General features: G+C 41.4%; 1 protein-coding gene across 1 annotated transcript in view; it reads left to right on the forward strand.

The window, feature by feature from the left end:
• kcnq1.2 (potassium voltage-gated channel, KQT-like subfamily, member 1.2) overlaps positions 1-21,089 on the forward strand; it is a 358,931-nt gene that overhangs the window by 87,455 nt on the left and 250,387 nt on the right. Inside the window, exon 9 of the mRNA XM_060840067.1 lies at positions 4,538-4,666. Within this exon, the coding sequence (XP_060696050.1) occupies positions 4,538-4,666 (129 nt within the window). The remainder of the gene's footprint in view (positions 1-4,537; positions 4,667-21,089) is intronic.

Genomic DNA, 21,089 nt, shown 5'->3' on the forward strand with positions numbered 1-21,089 from the left:
CGTCTTCTATTGATGATATGCAAGCTCCAAAAATGGTATTAATTCTTCAACCATTGCAGGTTTCCCCTCCAATTTCCATTAATTTCAGTTTTGCTGACGTTCATTGATACCACACTTGAATGCTGTCTTGATATAAAGGACTTTCACCTCACCTCCAGAATTCAACTCTTCTGCCCATATTTTGACCAATGAGCAGATTATTACTGTGTAAGTTGCTACCTACCTGTTGAGATCTTTCATTACTTTAATGATGATTGAGCATAGACTGATAGTTGGGTGGATTGAATTTTTTCTGCTTTTTCATGGACAAGACATATCTGATGTCAGCGCTGTAAGTGAATTGGAAAAGCTGGCTAAGGTAAAGCTTATTCTGGAGCACTCATCCTCAGGATTGCAATAGCGATATTGTCAGGGTTGAAGGTCTTTGCTGTATCCAATGTCTTCAGCTGTTTCTTCATATCATGAAGAGTTGAATTTATTGAATACCTACTTGCATTGTGATGTTGGGACTTCAGAGGAGGCTGACTTAAATCATCCACTTGGCACTTTTTTGGATGCAGATGGTTGCACTGTGTCAGTCTTGTCTTTTGTACAAACATAGCGGGCTTCCCCATCATTGAGGGAGAGGATGTTTTTGGACCCTGCTCCTCTGGTTAGTTGTTTAGTTGACTACTTATGACAGTTAAAAATCACACAACACCAGGTTATAGTCCAACAGGTTTAATGGAAGCTTTCGGAGCATCGCTCCTTTATCAAGTGGTAGTGGAGGGCTCAATCCTAACACACAGAATTTATAGCAAAAATTTACAGTGTGATGTAACTGAAATTATACTTTGAAAAACTGATTGACTGTTCAGCCTTTCATCTGTTGGAATATCATGATAATTTTACTTCTTTCATGTGTAAATCACAAAACATTTTTTAAAAAGTTGCATTCTCAGGTTAGCTGTTATCAATGGTGATAGCTAGACAATATGTTGAAGGTGTTAGCCCCCTGTGTTCTCTGTCTATGCCACGATGTTTAGATTGACTCTAATGTAAGAAGTGAGATAACGGAGTTTTACATGAATGCATGCAGTTTTTGAGCAAAGTACAATGTAACCCTGCAAGTACAAATTCACCCCACAAAATATATGTGTGCATGTGAGTCTTTGTCTGTCTGTTTGTGTGTGTGTGTCTGTCCGGGTTGGGGGTTGTGAGTGTGAGAAAGTGTATGTGTGTGCATGTAGTGAAGTATGTGTGTGTGTGTGGTGCAATGGTGGTCACCTGTAGTGTGACATGAACCCAAGGTCCCGGTTGAGGCCCTCCCTATGGGTACCGATATTAGCTATCAGCCTCTGCTCGGCCACTTTTCGCTGCTGCCTGTCCCAAAGTCTGCCTTGGAGGATGGTCACCCGAAGGTCTGAGGTTGAATGTCCTGGACCACTAAAGTGTTCCCCAACTGAGAGGGAACACTCCTGTCTGTTGATTGTTGTGCGCTGCCCATTCATCCATTGTCATAGCCTTTGCTCGGTTTCCCCAATGTACCATGCCTTCGGGCATCCTTGCCATATACGTATAAGATAAACAATGTTGGCTGAGTCACATGAGTACCTGCCATGTACAAGGTGGGAGGTGTTCCTACGCGTAATGGTGGTATCTATGTCCACACTCTGACACGTCTTGCAGCGTGTATTGTGACACGGTTGTATGGAGTTGTACCGAGCAAAGGCTATGACAATGGATGAATGGGCAGCGCACAACAATCAACAGACAGGATTGTTCCCTCCCAGTTGGGGAACACTTCAGTAGTCCACGACATTTGACCTCGGACCTTCGGGTGACCATCCTCCAAGGCGGACTTTGGGACAGGCAGCAGCGAAAAGTGGCCAAGGAGAGGCTGATACCTAAGTTCGGTATCCATAAGGAGGGCCTCAACCGGGACCTTGGGTTCATGTCACATTACTGGTGACCACCATTGCACTATACACATACACAGATACTCCTATACACACACACTCTCACACACAGGCACTCCTATACAAACATAGACAGACACACATATACACAGACACACACACAGACACCCACACACACCCTTACAGACACACACACTCCCACACTCACACATGCACTCCTTCACAGATTTAAGACACTCTGCACTCACTACACACACACATACACTTTCTCACACTCACAACCCCCAACCCAGACAGACAAACACACACACAGACAAAGACCCACATGCACACATATATTTTGTGGGGTGAGTTTGTACTTGCAGGGTTACATTGTACTTTGCTCAAAAACTGCATGCATTCATGTAAAACACCGTTATCTCACTTTTTAGACTGGAATCAATCTAAATATCATGGCATAAACAGAGAACACAGGGGGCTAACATAGAATCATAGAGATGTACAGCATGGAAACAGACCCTTCGGTCCAACCCGCCCATGCCAACCAGATATCCCAACACATTCTAGTCCCACCTGCTAGCACCTGGCCAATATCCCTCCAAACCCTTCCTATTCATATACCCATCCAAATGCCACTTAAATGTTGCAATTGTACCAGCCTCCACCACATCCTCTGGCAGCTCATTCCATACACGTACCACCCTCTGTGTGAAGAAGTTGCCCATTAGGTCTCTTTTATATCTTTCCCATCTCACCCTAAACCTATGCCATCTAGTTCTGAACTTCCTGCCCCCAGGGAAAAGACTTTATCTATTTATCCTATCTATGCCCCTCATAATTTTGTAAACTGCTATAAGGTCACCCCTCAGCCTCCGACGCTCCAGGGAAAACCGGCCCAGCCTGTTCAGCCTCTCCCCGTAGCTCAGATCCTCCAACCCTGGCAACATTCTTGTAAATCTTTTCTGAACCTTTCAAGTTTCATAACATCTTTCCGATAGGAAGGAGACCAGAACTGCATTCAGTATTCCAACAGTGGCCTAACCAATGTCCTGTACAGCCGCAACATGACCTCCCAACTCCTGTACTCAATACTCTGACCAATAAAGCATACCAAATGCCTATCTACCTGCGACTCCACTTTCAAGGAGCTATGAACCTGCACTCCAATGTCTCTTTGTCCAGCAACACTCCCTTGGACCTTACCATTAAGTGTATAAGTCCTACTAAGATTTGCTTTCCCAAAATGCATCACCTTGCATTTATCTGAATTAAACTCCATCTGCCACTTCTCAGCCCATTGGCCCATCTCGTCCAGATCCTGTTGTAATCTGAGGTAACCCTCTTTGCTGTCCACTACATCTCCAATTTTGGTGTCATCTGCAAACATATTAACTGTACCTCTTATGCTTGCATCCAAATCATTTACGTAAATGACAAAAAGTAGAGGACCCAGCACCGATCGTTGTGGCACTCCAGTGGTCACAGGCCTCCAGTCTGAAAAACAACCCTACACCACCACCCTCTGTCTTCTACCTTTGAGCCAGTTCTGTATCCAAGTGGCTAGTTCTCCCTGTATTCCATGAGATATAACCTTGCTAATCAGTCTCCCATGGGGAACCCTGTCGAATTCCTTACTGAAGTCCATATAGATGACATCTACTGCTCTGCCCTCATCAATCTTCTTTGTTACTTTTTCAAAAAAACGCAATCAAGTTTGTGAGACATGATTTCTCAAGCGACATCGCCATGTTGACTATCCCTAATCAGTCCTTGCCTTTCCAAATACATGTACATCCTATCCTTCAGGATTTCCTCCAACAACCTGCCCACCACCAAAGTCAGGCTCACCAGTCTATAGGTTCTTGGCTTGTCTTTACCAACCTTCTTAAACAGTGGCGCCACGTTTGCCAGCCTCCAGTCTTTCCGCACCTCACCTGTGACTATTGATCACCTTCAACATATTTCTAGCTATCACCTTTGTTAACAGCTAACCTGAGAAAGCAACTTTTTATAAAAGGTTTTGTGATTTACACATGAAAGAAGTGAAACCATCATGGTATTCTAACAGATGAGAGGCTTAACAGACAATCAATTTTTCAGTGTATAATTTCAGTTACATCACACTGCAAACTTTTACTATAAGTTCTGTGTTAGGATTGAACCCTCCACTACCATCTGATGAAGGAGCGATTCTCCGAAAGCTAGTGTGCTTCCAATTAAACCTGCTGGACTGCAACCTGGTGTTCTGTGATTTTTAACTTTGTATACCCCAGTCTAACACCGGCATCTCCAACTCATGACTGGATATCTTTGGAAAAGATTATGTAACAACAGTCTGTCAATCTCTGTAAGTTGATGCAACAATCATGTTCTTTCATGTAAAAGATACCCCACCATCCCTTTTTTTGAAAAGATCCTTCTGAATTTCAAATTTTTAAACATGATCCCTGTTAAATCTTTCTGCAATCTGTTCTCTTAGTTGAATAATTTAAGTTTCTTAAGAGTATCATTTGAACGGACGATCCTTTATTTATGGCTTTTTCCCAACATTTGTAATTTATTGCATTATATTGTAATCATTTATGGCTATAAAAATAACTATTAACTACAGCTAAATTTTAAAATCTTGACTTTTATAGACCTTATGGCGATGTTATGCTGCAGAGAAAACCCATAGCTCCACAGCTACTTGGAAGATGTATATAATGCCTCCTGATTACATTTCCAAAACATCAGCAACACCATCCAGTCCAAATATGAGGAAACAGGTATCATTGTTACAAATCTGGTTTCAGTTAGCAATGCAATTTATACTTACTTTGAACCATAATTCTCCATTTGTACTCCAGTTAAAACAAATATTTGAGATAAAATTTATCATTTATTATTATTTTATATATATAAATATCACTTGCATACAGACAACACCAGTTTAAGTAGTCATATCTAATGTCTAAAAATATGTTCCCCATGAGGTGATAAATTTGGCCTGCTCTACCTTGTTCAGGAATAAATTCCATAAGTGGAATCTTTCAGGCTCTTCCAGAAGTTTTAGAAGCAAAGGTTGGAAGAATTTAATTGGGTAGGAAGCAAAGGTCCATTTCTTGACAGTAGGTTGGAACTTTGCTCTTAACGTGGCATGAAATTTGAACACAGATCGTCTAGACATATATAGCAGGGATTTGTTATTCCATTGGCATCAGGTCATTACAAACATTGAAGAGAAATGAAGGTTAAGCAAGAAAAACAAATCTGTTATTTTAAGCCGGTGGTTTGCATCTTAGTTGAGAAAATCCTTTTGTTTGTCTGATGCTTCACTACACATCACCCTTTCCTCCAAAGATAGTCCATTTGACTGCTTTAGTTGTCTTGCTTGGTGCCCTCTCTCACCATCATTACCTGCTACTCTCGGTCCTGAAATAGTGCTCAATCTGTCCTGCTCAGCACCCTCCTTCACCATCACCCTGTGCTGGATGTTCTGTTACTTTATGTTTTCAGAATCTTTCAGATGAGTTGATAGTCAGGAACCTCATTTGAATTCATTATATCCTATGAAAACTCATTAGCACTCCTAACCACTAGAATTACATTCATATGTGTAATCATTTTAGGCGAAATTTGCACAAAGCTGACAATTGTGCACCTAAAATAACTTCAATGTTGTTTAATCTTTCTTATCCCTGCCATTACATCTCGGTGGCACCTCAGTAGTGGTAGCTGAACTTGAGGAAACCTTTTGATTACTTTTCTGCCTTTCCATAGATATTTTTGCAGGCATATTCTGGTCCAGAGCCTAGAGGGCTGTAGCCTGCTGAGACCCTCCTGCACAATACAGTTTTAACCACGTTCCCAGACTTGATCAAGGTATTTGGCTCCTTGGCAGAGTGGAAGTGGAATATCTCGAGATGACGCTTCCTGGGTGCCTGTCTATGGCTCCGCCTCTCTATTGGTGCTCAGTGGCATCTCTCTCAACCCCTGCCAAGTCTGTGCATCTCCATCAGTTCATTAATGCTCAAGTCCCAAATGGTTGTCATCTCTGATAGACTCAGAAGGGGCCTGTGCTGTTGCAGTTCTCAGAATGTAAACCCCAACCACACCACCCCCTCCCGACCCTGCCCACACATTCACTGAGCACAGAGTGTTATGTAAAGGGAAAGAAAATGGTGATTCAGGGAGATTTAGGGAAAGTATTGTTGATCAATAGGTCAACAAAAATGTCATTTGCACATTACCTGCAGATACATTTTTAAGAATAAAAAAAGTTGAGGTTTCTAAAATTAGCTGGAACTACCCATTTTTAAGGGAAAATTCTAACTTTTTGTCAATATATATCCTCCACAAGTGGTACTTGAGGGTGTGGATACTATGTTATGCATTGACATTTGAAATTAGCTGCTTTGCAGTGCTGATTTATTTTACATTAGTTTGTAGTTTTATGATTCTCTGCAGATTAGAGTCTTAGAGTCATAGAGATGTTCAGCACAGAAATAGACCCTTCAGTCCAACTCGCCCATACTGGCCAGATATCTTAAACTAGTCTAGTCCCATTTGCTTGCATTTGGCCCTTATCCCTCTAAATCCTTCCTATTAAATGTTGTAATTGTGCCAGCCTCCACTCCTTCCTCTGGCAGCTCATTCCATACACGCACCATCCTCGATGAAAAAGTTGCCCTTTAGGTCCCTTTTATATCTTTCCCCTCTCACCCTAAACCTATGCCTTCTAGTTCTGGACTCCACCAACCCGAGGAAAAGACCTTGTCTATTTTATAAACCTCTATTAAGCCACCATATTGTCCAAATTCTAGTAATATAGATATGAATGGGAGCAAATTCTTGACAAAAAATTAGTTGAATTATAATAATAAGCTGTGTGTTTGAATAGGGCTGCATTCCATGCAAGCTCACTAATTAATTTCATCTCTTGGGGATGAGAAGGATTGGCGAAAGGTGGATGTAGTATTTCATGAAATAAGCTGAGGCTTTGAGTTTTACCACTTCATCACCACAGAGAGATATTGACAGCAGATAGACAAAAAAGTCCCACATCCCAAATCATCGTGTCTCCTCACTGTGGTTGTCTGGTGGCTACTGTACTCTAAGGAGATAGAGGAAAAGGAAGAAAGGTGAGAGGAAAAAATGCGAAACTCTTTGAAAGTTCACTGCTAGGTCACTTACATGTATGCATTCCAAACAAGTCAATTATTACATCAAAAGACGATTAATATATGACTTGTAGGCAGCAAAATCCTTTAATGCTTTGAAGCTTTTCTCCCGCAAAGATTTTACTGTTTCAAAACCAATCTTCTTGTGGAATGTATAAGCCCTCCACTTTGGGAAGTTAGATTATGAAAGAGAGGATATAGCAGAGATCTTGATGTCCATAAGTGATTTGGTTATATGGGATGTAAGTATCTATAGCCTTGTCAAAAATGCCATTTTCCTAAGTGTAAAAGTGAAGCTGTGCTTGAACAGAAATCTCTTTTTTTGTGCAATGTTTGATCAGTTAGAGTTTTTTAAACAGTGAAATTTTATTTTATTTTAATCTGGAAATTTTGCTGATATTTACTTATGTCACAGATATGAAAAATTGCCACACTTAACTGATCTATACGTTGATTGTCAATTCAAAAATAAGTTCATATTAAGTTTTGGTATAATTGTATTTTAAGACCTGAAGTATGACCCTGATATAACAGGTAACTTCCGTGAGGCGGGAGTATGAAAATTAAGTATCATTTTCCAATTTCCAAGATACTCAGAATAAGTGTATTCCTACTATCAAAGAAATTTCTAAAGGGAGGACCCACTATACGTGGCAATCAAAAGTGGTTCAGGAAAACTGCAAAGTTGAGGCAACAACGTATAATTGCGCAAAGGTGAGTGGCAGGTCAGGCGATTGGTCAGAATATAAAGAACAGCAGAGAATGACTAAAAGGTTAATCAGAAGTAAGAAATTAGACGGAGTGGAAGCTAGCTAAGAATGTAGAAACCAATAACAAAGATTTCTACAGCTATTTAAAGAAGAGTTAGACTTTTTGGTCAGAAATTGAGAATGGGGAATTAATAGGAGTTAACAAGGGAAGGATTGATGAAATCAGTAAATATTTTGTTCCGTGAATACAAAATGCTTCCAGTAATAGCTGCAAATAAGTAAGTACAAGGCAGAGTAAAGCTTCATGAAATTATAATCAGGAGGGAAGTGGAGTAAAGCAAATTGATCAACAAGTCTCTGGACCCTGATGGACATCCTTCTGGGGAATGCATTGGTGTTAATTTTGCAAAATTTGCTATATTCAGGAAAGGATCCATCTGACTGGAAAGTAACAAATATAACCCTTCTACTCAAGAAGAGAGGGAGGCAAAAAAAAACCGTTTCGGCCAGTTAGCTTAACATTTCTGGTGGGGATCATGCTAGAATTGAACAAGATTATTGTGAAATATAAAAGCTTGAGGTTTCATATTAGCATGTTTAGGAGATTGGCTGATTGATAGAAAATGGAGATTGTGTATAAGAGGTCTGTGTTTGGTTAGCATGATGTGACAAGTGACATGCTGCAAGTGTCTATGCTGAGGCTTTTTTTTTAAACAATTTAAATAAATGGCTCTGAGGGAGGAAAGGCATGGGAGCTAAATTTGCGGATAACACCAAGATAGGTAGGGAAGTAGGAAGACGTAAGGAAGTAGCTGATAACATATAGATAGGTTGAGGATGTGGGCAAAAATCTGGTAGATGGAGTTTAATGTCAGAAAATGTGAAGTTGTTCCCTTTGGCAGAAAGAATGAAAAGACAGTATCACTCAAGTGGAGAATGGCTACAGAATTCGGAGGAATTTGGGTGTTTTGATGCACAAGCCCCAAAGCGTTAGCATGCAAGTACAGTATAATTAAGAATTCTTATGGGATGTTGCTTTACTATGAGAGGAACTGAATGCAAATGTAAGGATGTTGTGCTTCAGTTTTACAGGACATTTATGAAATCATGTCTCAAATACTGTGTGCCATAATGTTCATATAATTTAAAGGATATAAACACATTAGAGGCAATTTACTAGATTGACATCTGAATGAACTGGTTGTCTTAGGAGAATAATTTGGACTTGTTTGCACTGGAGTTTAGAAAAGTGAGAGTTGTCTTCATAAAAGTGTCTAAGATTGGTCTTGACAAGGTGGATGTGGAAAGGATGCTTCCCCTATGGTGTCAGCCCAGAACTAGGGGCAATTCTTTAGATTTAGATTCCCTACAGTGTAGAAACAGGCCCTTCAGCCCAACAGGTCCACACCGACCCTCCGAAGAGTAACCCACCCAAACCTATTTCCCTCTGACTGATGCACCTAACACTATGGGCAATTTAGCATGGCCAATTTACCTGACCTGCACATCTTTGGACTGTGGGAGGAAACCGGAGCACCCGGAGGAAACCCACACAGACACGGGGAGGATGTGCACACTCCACACAGTCAGTCGCCCAAGGCGAGAATTGAACCTGGGACCCTGGTGCTGTGAGGCAGCAGTGCTAACCACTTAAAATTAAGGGTTGTCCTTTCAGGACAGAGATGAAGTTTTATTTTTCTTAGAGGGTTGTTAGGCCTCTGGATTATCTGACTTGGAAGCCAGTGGAGTTAGTATCATTGCATAATTTTAAGACAGATTCTTGATAATCGAGTATTATTTGGAAATATGCGGAATTTGAAACGCAAGCAGATCAGCCACGTTCTTATTGGATAGCAAAGCAGATCTAACCAGTTGAATGGTTTACCTGGGCGCTTGTTCTGAATGTATAATAAGGATGATGATGCATCTTACATAATTCTGAAATCTTCCACCTCAGAAAGCCGGGGAGACTAAGCCATATTTTAGAATAAAATAGATTTCTACGTGCTAATGGTGTTCCGGAATATTGGAGGAGAGCAGGAGTGTAGCATTGAAATAAAAGATCAGTTGTGATCAGGTTGAATGGCAGAATAGCTCAATGGGTCAACTGCCATTCTCCAGCTTCTATTTTCTGTCTTTCAAATATATTGGGTGCAAGTTTCAGAAACTTTGCGCCGCTGGTGGAGTTTCACATGCAACAGCTGACAGATTCATAACACATAATTTCTATTGCTTTCAAGTGACAGAATTTTAAGCTGTGAAACTGTGAATCATGATGTTAGCACTTGACATACCATTTTACAAAGTAGAAGGATGGCTCTATTTATATATGCTATATCATATTGAGAAAATTTGATATTATTCAAAGTAACAGCCTATCAAGACCAGCATGATATTTGTAAAGTTGATACAGAACTGGACCTTGAAAGACTAAAGCACAATATAATTTTAATTACTAACCATTTGTTCATTTGCGCTTTGACATCTTTCAATGCTTTGATTAATGATGTAATTCATTACCGTATAGCTGTTTTTCACTTCTTATGTACCACAACTCGTGAATACTGATTTCCCATGTTTGATACTGTTCTAAGAGTGTTGTTTTGATGTATTATGAGCTAAATGTGTTGGTCACAATTCAGACAGCTGCCACTCAGGTACATAAAATTATATATTAGAGTTCTTTTTAATTTAATATGATGCATTACCACTATCTCATAAATTTTAACACTTTTTTTGTTTGGAATTAATAGCATGGATTTCTATTTCTCACGCTTATGACATCTGTTATAGAATTTGTTTATAAAGAGAAAATACGTTAATTTGAGCTTTATTTTACTTGTCCATGAGATGCATTAATTACCCTACCTAATTTCCCCTTGATCTGAGTGAAATGGCTCTAGCAACCAGAGGTTAAGAGTGAACCACATTGCTGTGGGTTTGGAGTTACATGTAGAATGGCAGATTTCCTTCCCTAATGGTCAGATCACTTGTTTTTGTTTATGACAATCAGTAATGGATACACTGTTGCCATGAGGGCTAGCCTTTAATTCCACATTTACTGAATTCAAATTTCACCATCTGCCATAGTGTGATTTGAATCCATGACCCCAGAACATTATCTTAGAGTTCTGTATTACAAGTCCAGTGATATTACCATTGTGCTACCATATTTCCCCCATTCAAAAATTCTGATTCTCACTATTCGAGAAAAACTAATGTAATTAAGTTAAAAATCACAACACCAGGCTATAGTCCAGCAGGTTTAATTGAAAGCACACTAGCTTTCGGAGCATCGCTCCTTCATCAGGTGGTAGTGGAGGGGTCAATCCTAACACACAGAATTTATAGCAAAAATTTACAGTGTGATGTAACTGAAATTATACATTGAAAAATTGATTGACTGTTCAGCCTTTCATCTGTTGGAATATCATGATAGTTTCACTTCTTTCATGTGTAAATCACAAAACATTTTTTAAAAAGTTGCATTCTCAGGTTAGCTGTTATCAATGGTGATAGCTAGACAATATGTTGAAGGTGTTAGCCCCCTGTGTTCTCTGTCTATGCCACGATGTTTAGATTGATTCTAATGTAAGAAGTGAGATAACGGAGTTTTACATGAATGCATGCAGTTTTTGAGCAAAGTACAATGTAACCCTGCAAGTACAAATTCACCCCACAAAATATATGTGTGTGTGTGTGTGTGTGTGTGTGTGTGTGTGTGTTGCGGGTGTGAGAAAGTGTGTGTGTGTGTGTGTGTGTAGTGAGTGCAGAGTGTCTTAAGTCTCTTAGGGGGTGCATGTGGGAGTGTGTGTGTCTGTAAGGGTGTGTATGGGTGTCTGTGTGCGCGTCTGTGTATATGTGTGTCCATGTGTATGTGTGTATAGGAGTGCCTGTGTGTGAGAGGGAGTATCTGTGTGTGTGTATAGTGCAATGGTGGTCACCTGTAATGTGACTTGATCCCGGTTGAGGACCTCCCTATGGGTACTGAACTTAGCTATCAGCCTCTGTTTAGCCACTTTTCGCTGCTGTCTGTGTTAGGATTGAGCCCTCCACTGCCACTTGATGAAGGAGCGACACTCTGAAAGCTAGTGTGCTTCCAATTAAACCTGTTGGATGATAACCTGGTATTGTGTGATTTTTAACTTTGTACACTCCAGTCCAACACCGGCATCTCCAAATAATGTCATTAAGTCCTTCCTCCTTAGTCAGTGAGTTCAGGTTTTTTTTAGATTAGATTACTTACAGTGTGGAAACAGGCCCTTCGGCCCAACAAGTCCACACTGACCCGCCGATGTGCACCCACCCAGACCCATTCCCCTACATTTACACCTGCACCTAACACTACGGGCAATTTAGCGTGGCCAATTCACCTAACCTGCACATTTTTGGACTTTGGGAGGAAATCGGAGCGCCCGGAGGAAACGCACGCAGACACGGGGAAAATGTGCAAACTCCACACAGTCAGTCGCCTTAGGCGGGAATTGAACCTAGGTCTCTGGCACTGTGAGGCAGCAGTGCTAACCACTGTGCCACCCACCTTGCTATCAGTTGGTGAACATATTTAGATGCGTTTGCATCTAATTAATTAAACAACTGTCCAGACTACTACTACCTTCTCAAAGAACTTAACTATTTAAAAAATTGAATCTTAAAATTGTAAAAACAAACTGGTACCTGGCAAATGGATCCTTGACCTCCGTCGAGATGAGTTTATGACTGTGCTGGCCATTTTCTCTGCACTTTGGGTGGAGTTTCAGTATGCCCATCTACCATAGTGGAACATGGTGACTCAATGGAACCTCCATTCACACAACTGGACAACATCCTCAGAATATCCGGTCGCCCATCATCAGACTGACTCAGATAGCACTTGTTATCTCTCAGATTGCTTTACTGGGCAGGGGCAATTCAGTGCATAAAACCGAGGTTATACAACTTTGTTACAAAATACATGTAGAGTCGTATAAAGTAAATGGTACTCTTCTAAAAGGTGACCAGAGAGACCTGGATGTATATGTTCAAAAGTCATTAAAGGTATCAGGACAAAGAAAGAGAATATTTAAAGCATACAGTATTCTAGGCCTCTTTAATAGCAACATGGAGTACAAGTGCAGGGATGCTATGCTAAATTTATTTAGGACACTAATTAGACTTCAGCTGGAATATTATGTACAGTTTTGTGTACTGGAGGCCACATTTTAGGAACAAAGTGAAAGCGCAAAACAGTCTTATGAGAATATTTTCACGGATGAAATACTTAAGTTATGCTTTTTTTTAGAAAGTTTTCATTTATTGAATGTGGGTCAGCATTTATTTTCTATACCAAATTGCCTTTGACAAGCTCGTGGTTCGCTATCCACTTGGACTGCTACAATCAATCTGCTGTAGGTAGGTCTATACTGCAGTTCGGGAGTTCCAGGATTTTGATCCAGCAACACAAAAGGAATGGCAAGTGAAGGTGAGTATTTTGTGTTGTGATGTTTCCATGTATTCTAGATGGTATTCTAGAAGGTGCTGTCTAAGGAGCCTTGGGGAGTTTCTGCAGCACAACTTGTAAATGGCACACAATACTGCGACTGTGCATCAGTGGTGGAGGGAGTGAATGTTGTGGTGCTAATGAAGTGAGCTTCTTTGTCCTGGATGGTGTGAAGCTACTTGAATGCCAGATTGGCACTCATCTGGACAAGTGGACAACATTCCATCACATTCCTGACTAGTATCATGGAGATGGTGTGTGGGCTTTGGGGATTCAGGACATGAATGACTTGTTGCAGATTTTCAAGACTTTGACTTGCTTTTGTAGCCACTGTAAGTATATGACTAGTCCAGTTCAGTTTCTGGTCAATGGTAAACCCGAAGTCAATGATGGTAAAACCATTGACTGTCAAGGGGGTAATAGCTAGATTACCTCTGATCATCTGATTGGAAATGATCATTGCCTGTCACTTGTGTGGGCCAAGCTTTGATCTTGCTGCAACTGGAGATGGACTGCTTCAGTATCTGAGCAATTTCAAATTGATGTTAAATGTTGTGAAGACATCAATGAACATCCTCACTTCTGACCTTATGATGGAGTGAAGGTCTTTGTTGAAGCAGCTGAAGATGGCTGGACCTAGGAGATGTTCTGGAGCTCAAATGGCTGATGGTGTAGTCCGACAATCTCAACCATCTTCTTTTGTGCTACATAGTCTCTAAGGCCATTAAGGAGCAGAATTATGCCATTTGGCCCATTTAAATCTGCTTCATGACTGACCAGTTTCTCAATTCCCTTCTCCTACTTTTCCTCCATAACCTTTGAGTGTTTTTAAGACAGAGATAAGTGAGTTCTTGATTAGGAAGGGAATCAATGACTTCCACAGATTCACCACCCTCCCACTGAAGAAATTCATCCTCGCCTCCCTTCGTAAGTGTTAATCATAGTCCCAAAATTTGCTGATGTTCAAGAATAGACTGGGGCTGTAATTGGAGGAGTTTAGTTTAGAGTTACAGTCACACAACATGGAAACAGATCCTTCGGCCCAACTCGTCCACGCTGACCAAACACCTCGATCTGACCTAGTCCCATTTGCCATCATTTGGCCCATATTCCTCTAAACCCTTCCCATTCATCAACCCATCCAGATGTCTTTTAAATGTTGTTATAGTCCATGCCTCACCAACTACTCTTGCTCTATATGCGCACTACCCACTGCATGAAAAGTTACCTGTCAGGTTCTTTTTAAATGTTTCCCCTTTCAGCTTATACCTATGCCCTCTACTTTTGGACTCCTCACCCAAGGAAAAAGACCTGCATTCACCCTATATATGCCCCTCATGATTTTATAAACCTCTATAAGGTCACCTCTCAGTTAGCGATGCTCCAGGGAATAAAACCCCAACCTATTCAGCCTCTCTCTAGAACTTAGAATGTAGAACTTAGAACATTAGAGTGCAGTACAGGCTCTTCAGCCCTTGATGTTGCACCGACCTGTGGAACCAACCTGAGGCCGATCTATCCTACACTATTCCATTTTCATCCATATGTTTATCCAATGACCATTTAAATGCCTTTACAGTTGCGGGTCTACTACTGTTGCAGGCAGTGTGTTCCACGCCCCAACTACTCTGAATAAAGAAACTACTCTGACATCTGTCCTTTATCTATCACCCCTCAATTTAAAGCTATGTCTCCTCATGCTAGCCATCCCCATCTGAGGAAAAAAGGCTCTCACTGTCCATTCTATCTCATCCTCTATTTATCTTATATGTTTCAATTAAATCACCTCTCAGCCACCTTCTCTCTGATGAAAACAGCCTCAAGTCCCTCAGCCTTTCCTCGTAAGACCTTCTATCCATTCCAGGCAACATCCTAGTAAATCTCTTCTGAACCCTTTTCAAAGCTTCTACATTCTTCTTGTAATGCGGTGATCAAAACTGTAATACTCCAAGTGCGGCTGCACCAGAGTTTTTGTACAGCTGCAGCATGATCTTGTGGCTCTGAAACTCAATCCTGCAACCTATAAAGGCTAACACATTGTATGCCTTCTTAACAACCCTATCAACCTGGGTGGCAATTTTCAGGGATCTATGTGCATGGACACAGAGATCTCTCTGCTCATCCATACTACCAAGAATTTTACCATTAGCCCAGTACTCTTTATCCCTGTTGCTCCTTCCAAAGTGAATCACCTCACACTTTCCAAATCAAACTCCATTTGCTAGCTCTGCAGCTTATCTATGTCCCTCTGTAACATCTAAAATCCTTTGCCACCAACCTTGGTGTCATCCACAAATTTACTAACCCATCCTTCTACACCTTCATTCAGGTCATTTATAAAAATGACAAACAGCATGGCCCCAAAACAAATCCTTGCAGTATACCACTTGTAACTGAACTCCAGGAAGCACATTTTCCATCAACTATCACCTCTGTCTTCTTGGACTGAACCAATTTCTGATCCAAACCATTAAATCACCCTCAATCCCATGCCCCCATATTTTGTGCAATAACCTACCATGGGGAACCTTATCAAACACCTTACTGAAGTCCATATAGACCACATCAACCGCTTTACCCTCATCCACCTGTTTGGTCACTACCTCAAAGAACTTAATAAGGTTTGTGAGGCATAATGTACCCTTCACAAAAATCTTAACCCTCCAGTCCCAGCAGCATTTTGTAAATCTTCTCTGCACTCAAGTTTTACAACATCCTTCTGATAGAAGGGTGACCAGAATTGTATGTAGTATTTTAAAAGTGGTTTCAACAATGTCCTGTACATCTGCAATATGGCATCCCATCTCTTATGCTCAGTGAAGGGAAATATGCCAAACATTTTCTTCACCCTGTCTACTTGCAACTCCACCTTCAAAGAATTATGCACCTGTACCCATAAGTCTTTGTTCGGCATCACTCCCCACGTCATTCCCATTAACTGTATACATTCTGCCCTGGTTTGCCTTACCAAAATGCGACATCTCACATTTATCTAAATTAAACTTCATCTGCCACTCCTTGGCCCATTGGCCCATTGGCCCATCTGATCAAGGTCCCATTGTAATCTGAAATAATCTTCTTCACTGACCACTACATCACCAATTTTGGTGTCATCTGCAAACTTAGCAACACTACCTCCTGTATTCACATCCAAATCACTTATATCAATGATGAAAAGCAATAGATCAAGCAACTTCTTTCTTGCATCTAATTTTTTTGTACAATCCAATTTTCCATGTTGTTGGGTAATTGCCAAAAGCTTGGATGTGGCAAGTTCTAGAGCACAAGATTTCAATACTATTGCTGGCATATAGTTACAGCCTGTAGTCTTTGCAATATCCAAGTTCCTTCAGCTCATTTTCTTATTCATTTTGAGGGATGTGGGTGTAGCTGGCTGGCCAGCCTTTATTGCATGTCCCGAGTTGTCCTTTATAAGTTGGTAATGAGCTGCCCTCTTGAACTGCTGCAGTCTACCTTCTGTAGATTGATCCACAATACTGTTAAGAAATTCCAGAAACATGACTCAACAACACTGAAGTACAGTGATATATTTCCAAGTCAGGATGGTGAGTAGCTTGGAGGGATGCATGCAAGTGATAGTGTTCCCATGTATCTGCTGCCCTGTCCTTCTTGGTGGAAGTAGTTGAGGACTTGGAAATTGCTGTCTAAGGATTGTTGGTGAATTTCTGCAGTGCATCTTGTACACAGTACTATTGCTGAGATTTGGTGATGGAGAGAGTAGATGCTTGTGTATTTGATATCAACAAGTGGGCTGCTTTGTCCTTGAACATACCAAGCTTCTTGAGTATTATTGGATTTGCACCCATCCAGGCACATAGTGTATTCCATCACACTCCTGACTTGTGCCTTGTAGACAGTAGACAGAAGTGGGAAGTCATTTGGGGAGTCAGAAGATGAGTTACTCGCTGCAGTATTCCTATCTTCTGATCTGCTTCTTGTAGCTGTTGTGTTTATGTAGCAAGTCCACTCTAGTCAATGATAACCCCAAAGATGATGGTAGTAGATTCAGTGAAGATAACACCATTGAATGTCAAGAAGTGGTGGTTGGTTTGTCTCTTTTTGGCAATGGTCATTGCCTGGTATTTGTATAGTGTGAATATTACTTGTCATTTTTCAGCCCAAGCAAGGATATTGTCCATGTATTAGATTACAGTATGGAACCAGGCCCTTCGGCCCAACAAGTCCACATCTACTCACCTAAGCGCAATCCACCCATGCCCGTTCCCCGACATTTACCCCTTCACCTAACACTGTGGGCAATTTAGCCTGGTCAATTCATCTAACCTGCACATTTTTGGATTGTGGGAGGAAACCGGAGCACCCAGAGAAAACCCACACAGACACAGGGAAAATATACAAACTCCACACAGAGAGTCGCCGGAGGCGGGAATTGAACCCGGGTCTCTGGTGCTGTGAGGCAGCAGTGCTAACCACCGTGCCACCATGTCGCCCAAAACCTTGTTACATTTTATGATGTCACATGAGGATAATCTAATTGGCTGAAGACTAGCATCTGTGATCCGGGGACCTCTGCAGGAAACCCCAAAGTGGAACATCCATTTGGCATTTCTGGCTGAAGATTGTTGCAAATACTTCAGCCTAATATTTTTGTACTGATGTGTTTGATTCCTCCACCATATTTCTGGAGATCTACCTTTTAGTATGTTGTTTAATTGTCCTCCATTATCAGGACTTGATTTTTGCTCAGTCTATCACTTGCTGCTTATGCCGTTTTTGCATGCAAGCAGTCCTGTATTGTACTTTCACTAGGTTGATATTAATGTTGACATATTCATGGTGATACTCCTGGCATGTCCTCCTGTATGCTACACTGGGGCAGGAATGATCCCCTCACTTGATAGTAAAGGTAGAATAGGAATATACCATGTCATGAGGTTGTAGATTATGCTGAAGTGGAATTCTGCGACAGATGGTCCACAGTGTGTCAAAGATGCCCAGCCTTGAGTTGTTATATTTGTTTGAAATCTATTCTAATAACTGAGTATGGAAGGTATGTTAATAGAAAAGTTGGGACTTTATCTTTTGACTTGTCTTTGATTAGGACTGTATGAGGGTCACTCTTACTGTCATGGACAGTTGCACCTGTGACAAACCAATTAGTGAGGATGAGGCCAATAATTTTTTTTTCCTCCCTTTGTTTCCTTCAATATCTGCCACAGACTCAGTATGACAGCAATGTCCTTTAAGACTCAACCAGCTTGATCAGTAGTGACACTACTGACCTACTCTTCATGACAGACATTCAATGTCATACCCAAAGTATGTTTCTGCACACTTGCTACCTTCTATACTTCCTCCAAATAAAGCCTTAAAGCACGGAAGCACACTCTTTGGTCCAGGAGGAAGTATATTCCTGTCCGGGTGAAAGGAAAGGCTGGTAGGTATGGGGAATGCTGGATGACTAAAGAAATTGAGGGTTTGGTTAAGAAAAAGAAGGAAGCATATGTAAGGTATAGACAGGATAGATCGAGTGAATCCTTAGAGTATAAAGGCAGTGGGATATACTTAAGAGGGAAATCAGGAGGGCAAAAAGGGGACATGAGATAGCTTTGGCAAATAGAATTAAGGAGAATCCAAAGAGTTTTAAAAAATACATTAAGGACAAAAGGGTAACTAGGGAAAGAATAGGGCCCCTCAAAGATCAGCAAGGCAGCATTTGTGTGGATCCGCAGAAAATGGGGGGACGTACTAAGTGAGTATTTTGCATCAGTGTTTTACTGTGGAAAAGGATATGGAAGATATAGACTAGGGAAATAGATGGTGACACCTTGCAATATGTCCATAATACAGAGGAGGAAGTGCTGGATGTCTTGAAATGGGTAAAGGTGGATAAATCCCCAGGACCTGATCAGGTGTACCCTAGAACTCTGTGGGAAGCTAGAGAAGTGATTGCTGGGCCTTTTGCTGAGATATTTGCATCAGCGATAGTCACAGGTGAGGTGACGGAAGACTGGAGGTTGGCTAATGTGGTGCCACTGTTTAAGAAGGATGGTGAGGGAACTATAGACCAGTGAGCCTGACATCGGTGGTGGGCAAGTTGTTGGAGGGAATCCTGAGGGACAGGATATTCATGTATTTGGAAAGGCAAGGACTGCTTATGTGTAGTCAACATGGTTTTGTGCGTGGGAAATCATGTCTCACAAACTTGATTGAGTTTTTTGAGGAAGTAACAAAGAGGATTAATGAGGGCAGAGCAGTAGATGTGATCTACATGGACTTCAGTAAGGCGTTTGACAAGGTTCCCCATGGGAGACTAATTAGCAAGGTTAGATCTCACAGAATGCAGGGAGAACTAGCCATTTGGATACAGAACTGGCTCAAAGGTAGAAGACAGAGGGTGGTGGTGGAGGGTTGTTTTTCAGACTGGAGGCCTGTAACCAGTGGAGTGCCACAAGGATCGGTGCTGGGTCCTCTACTTTTTGTCATTTACATAAATGATTAGGATGCGGTCATAAGAGATACAGTTAGTAAGTTTGCAGATGATACCAAAATTGGAGGTGTAGTGGACAGCGAAGAGGGTTATCTCAGATTACAGCAGGATCTTGACCAGATGGGCCAATGGGATGAGAAGTGGCAGATGGAGTTTAATTCAAATAAATGCAAGGTGCTGCATTTTGGCAAAGCAAACCTTTGCAGGACTTATACACTTAATAGTAAGGTCCTAGGGAGTGTTGCTGGACAAAGAGACCTTGGAGTGCAGGTTCACAGCTCCTTGAAAGTGGAGTCGCAGGTAGATAGGCTAGTGAAGAAGGCGTTTGGTATGCTTTCCTTTATTGGTCAGAGTATTGAGTGCAGGAGTTGGGAGGTCATGTTGTGGCTGTACAGGACATTGGTAAGGCTGCTGTTGGAATATTGTGTGCAATTCTGGTCTCCTTCGTATCGGAAAGATGTTGTGAAACTTGAAAGGGTTCAGAAAAGATTTACAAGGATGTTACCAGGGTTGGAGAATTTGAGCTACAGGGAGAGGCTGAACAGGCTAGGACTATTTTTCCTGGAGCGTCGGAGGCTGAGGGGTGACCTTATAGAGGTTTACAAAATTACGAGGGACATGGATAGGATAAATAGACAAAGTCTTTTCCCTGGGATTTGGGGAGTCCAGAACTGGAGGGCATAGGGTTAGAGTGAGAGGGGAAAATATAAAAGAGACCTAAGGGGCAACCTTTTCACGCAGAGGGTGGTACGTGTATGGAATGAGCTGCCAGAAGAAGTGGTGGAGGCTGGTACAATTGCAACATTTAAGGGGCATTTGGATGGGTATATGAATGGGAAGGGTTTGGAGGGATATGGGTCGGATGCTGGCAGGTGGGACTAGATTGTGTTGGGATATCTGGTCGGCATGGACGGGTTGGACCGAATGGTCTGTTTCCATGCTGTACATCTCTATGACTCTATAACTCATCCATGCCAACCAAGTTTCCCAAACTAAACTAGTGCCATTTGCCTGCATTTGGCCCATATCCCTACAAACCTTTTGCTATTCATTGTACTTATTCAAATGATTTTTAAATGTTGTAACTGTACCTGCATCCACCAGTTCCTCTGCAGTTCATTCCACAGCTGACCCACCCTCTGTGTGAAAATATTGCCCCTCAGCTCCTTAAAAATATGCCCTTAGTTTTGAATTCCCCCACCTTTTGGGAAAAAAAACCTTTGCTATTCATGTTATCTTTCCCCTTATGACTTTAAAAACCATTATAATGTTGGCCCTCAACCTCCTATGCTCCAGTGAAAAAAGCCCCAGCCTATCCAGCCTCTCCCTATATCTCAAACCCTCTAGTCACAGCAACATCCTTGTTAA

Source organism: Hemiscyllium ocellatum, chromosome 19, assembly GCF_020745735.1.
Source record: "Hemiscyllium ocellatum isolate sHemOce1 chromosome 19, sHemOce1.pat.X.cur, whole genome shotgun sequence".
Lineage (NCBI taxonomy): Eukaryota > Metazoa > Chordata > Chondrichthyes > Orectolobiformes > Hemiscylliidae > Hemiscyllium > Hemiscyllium ocellatum.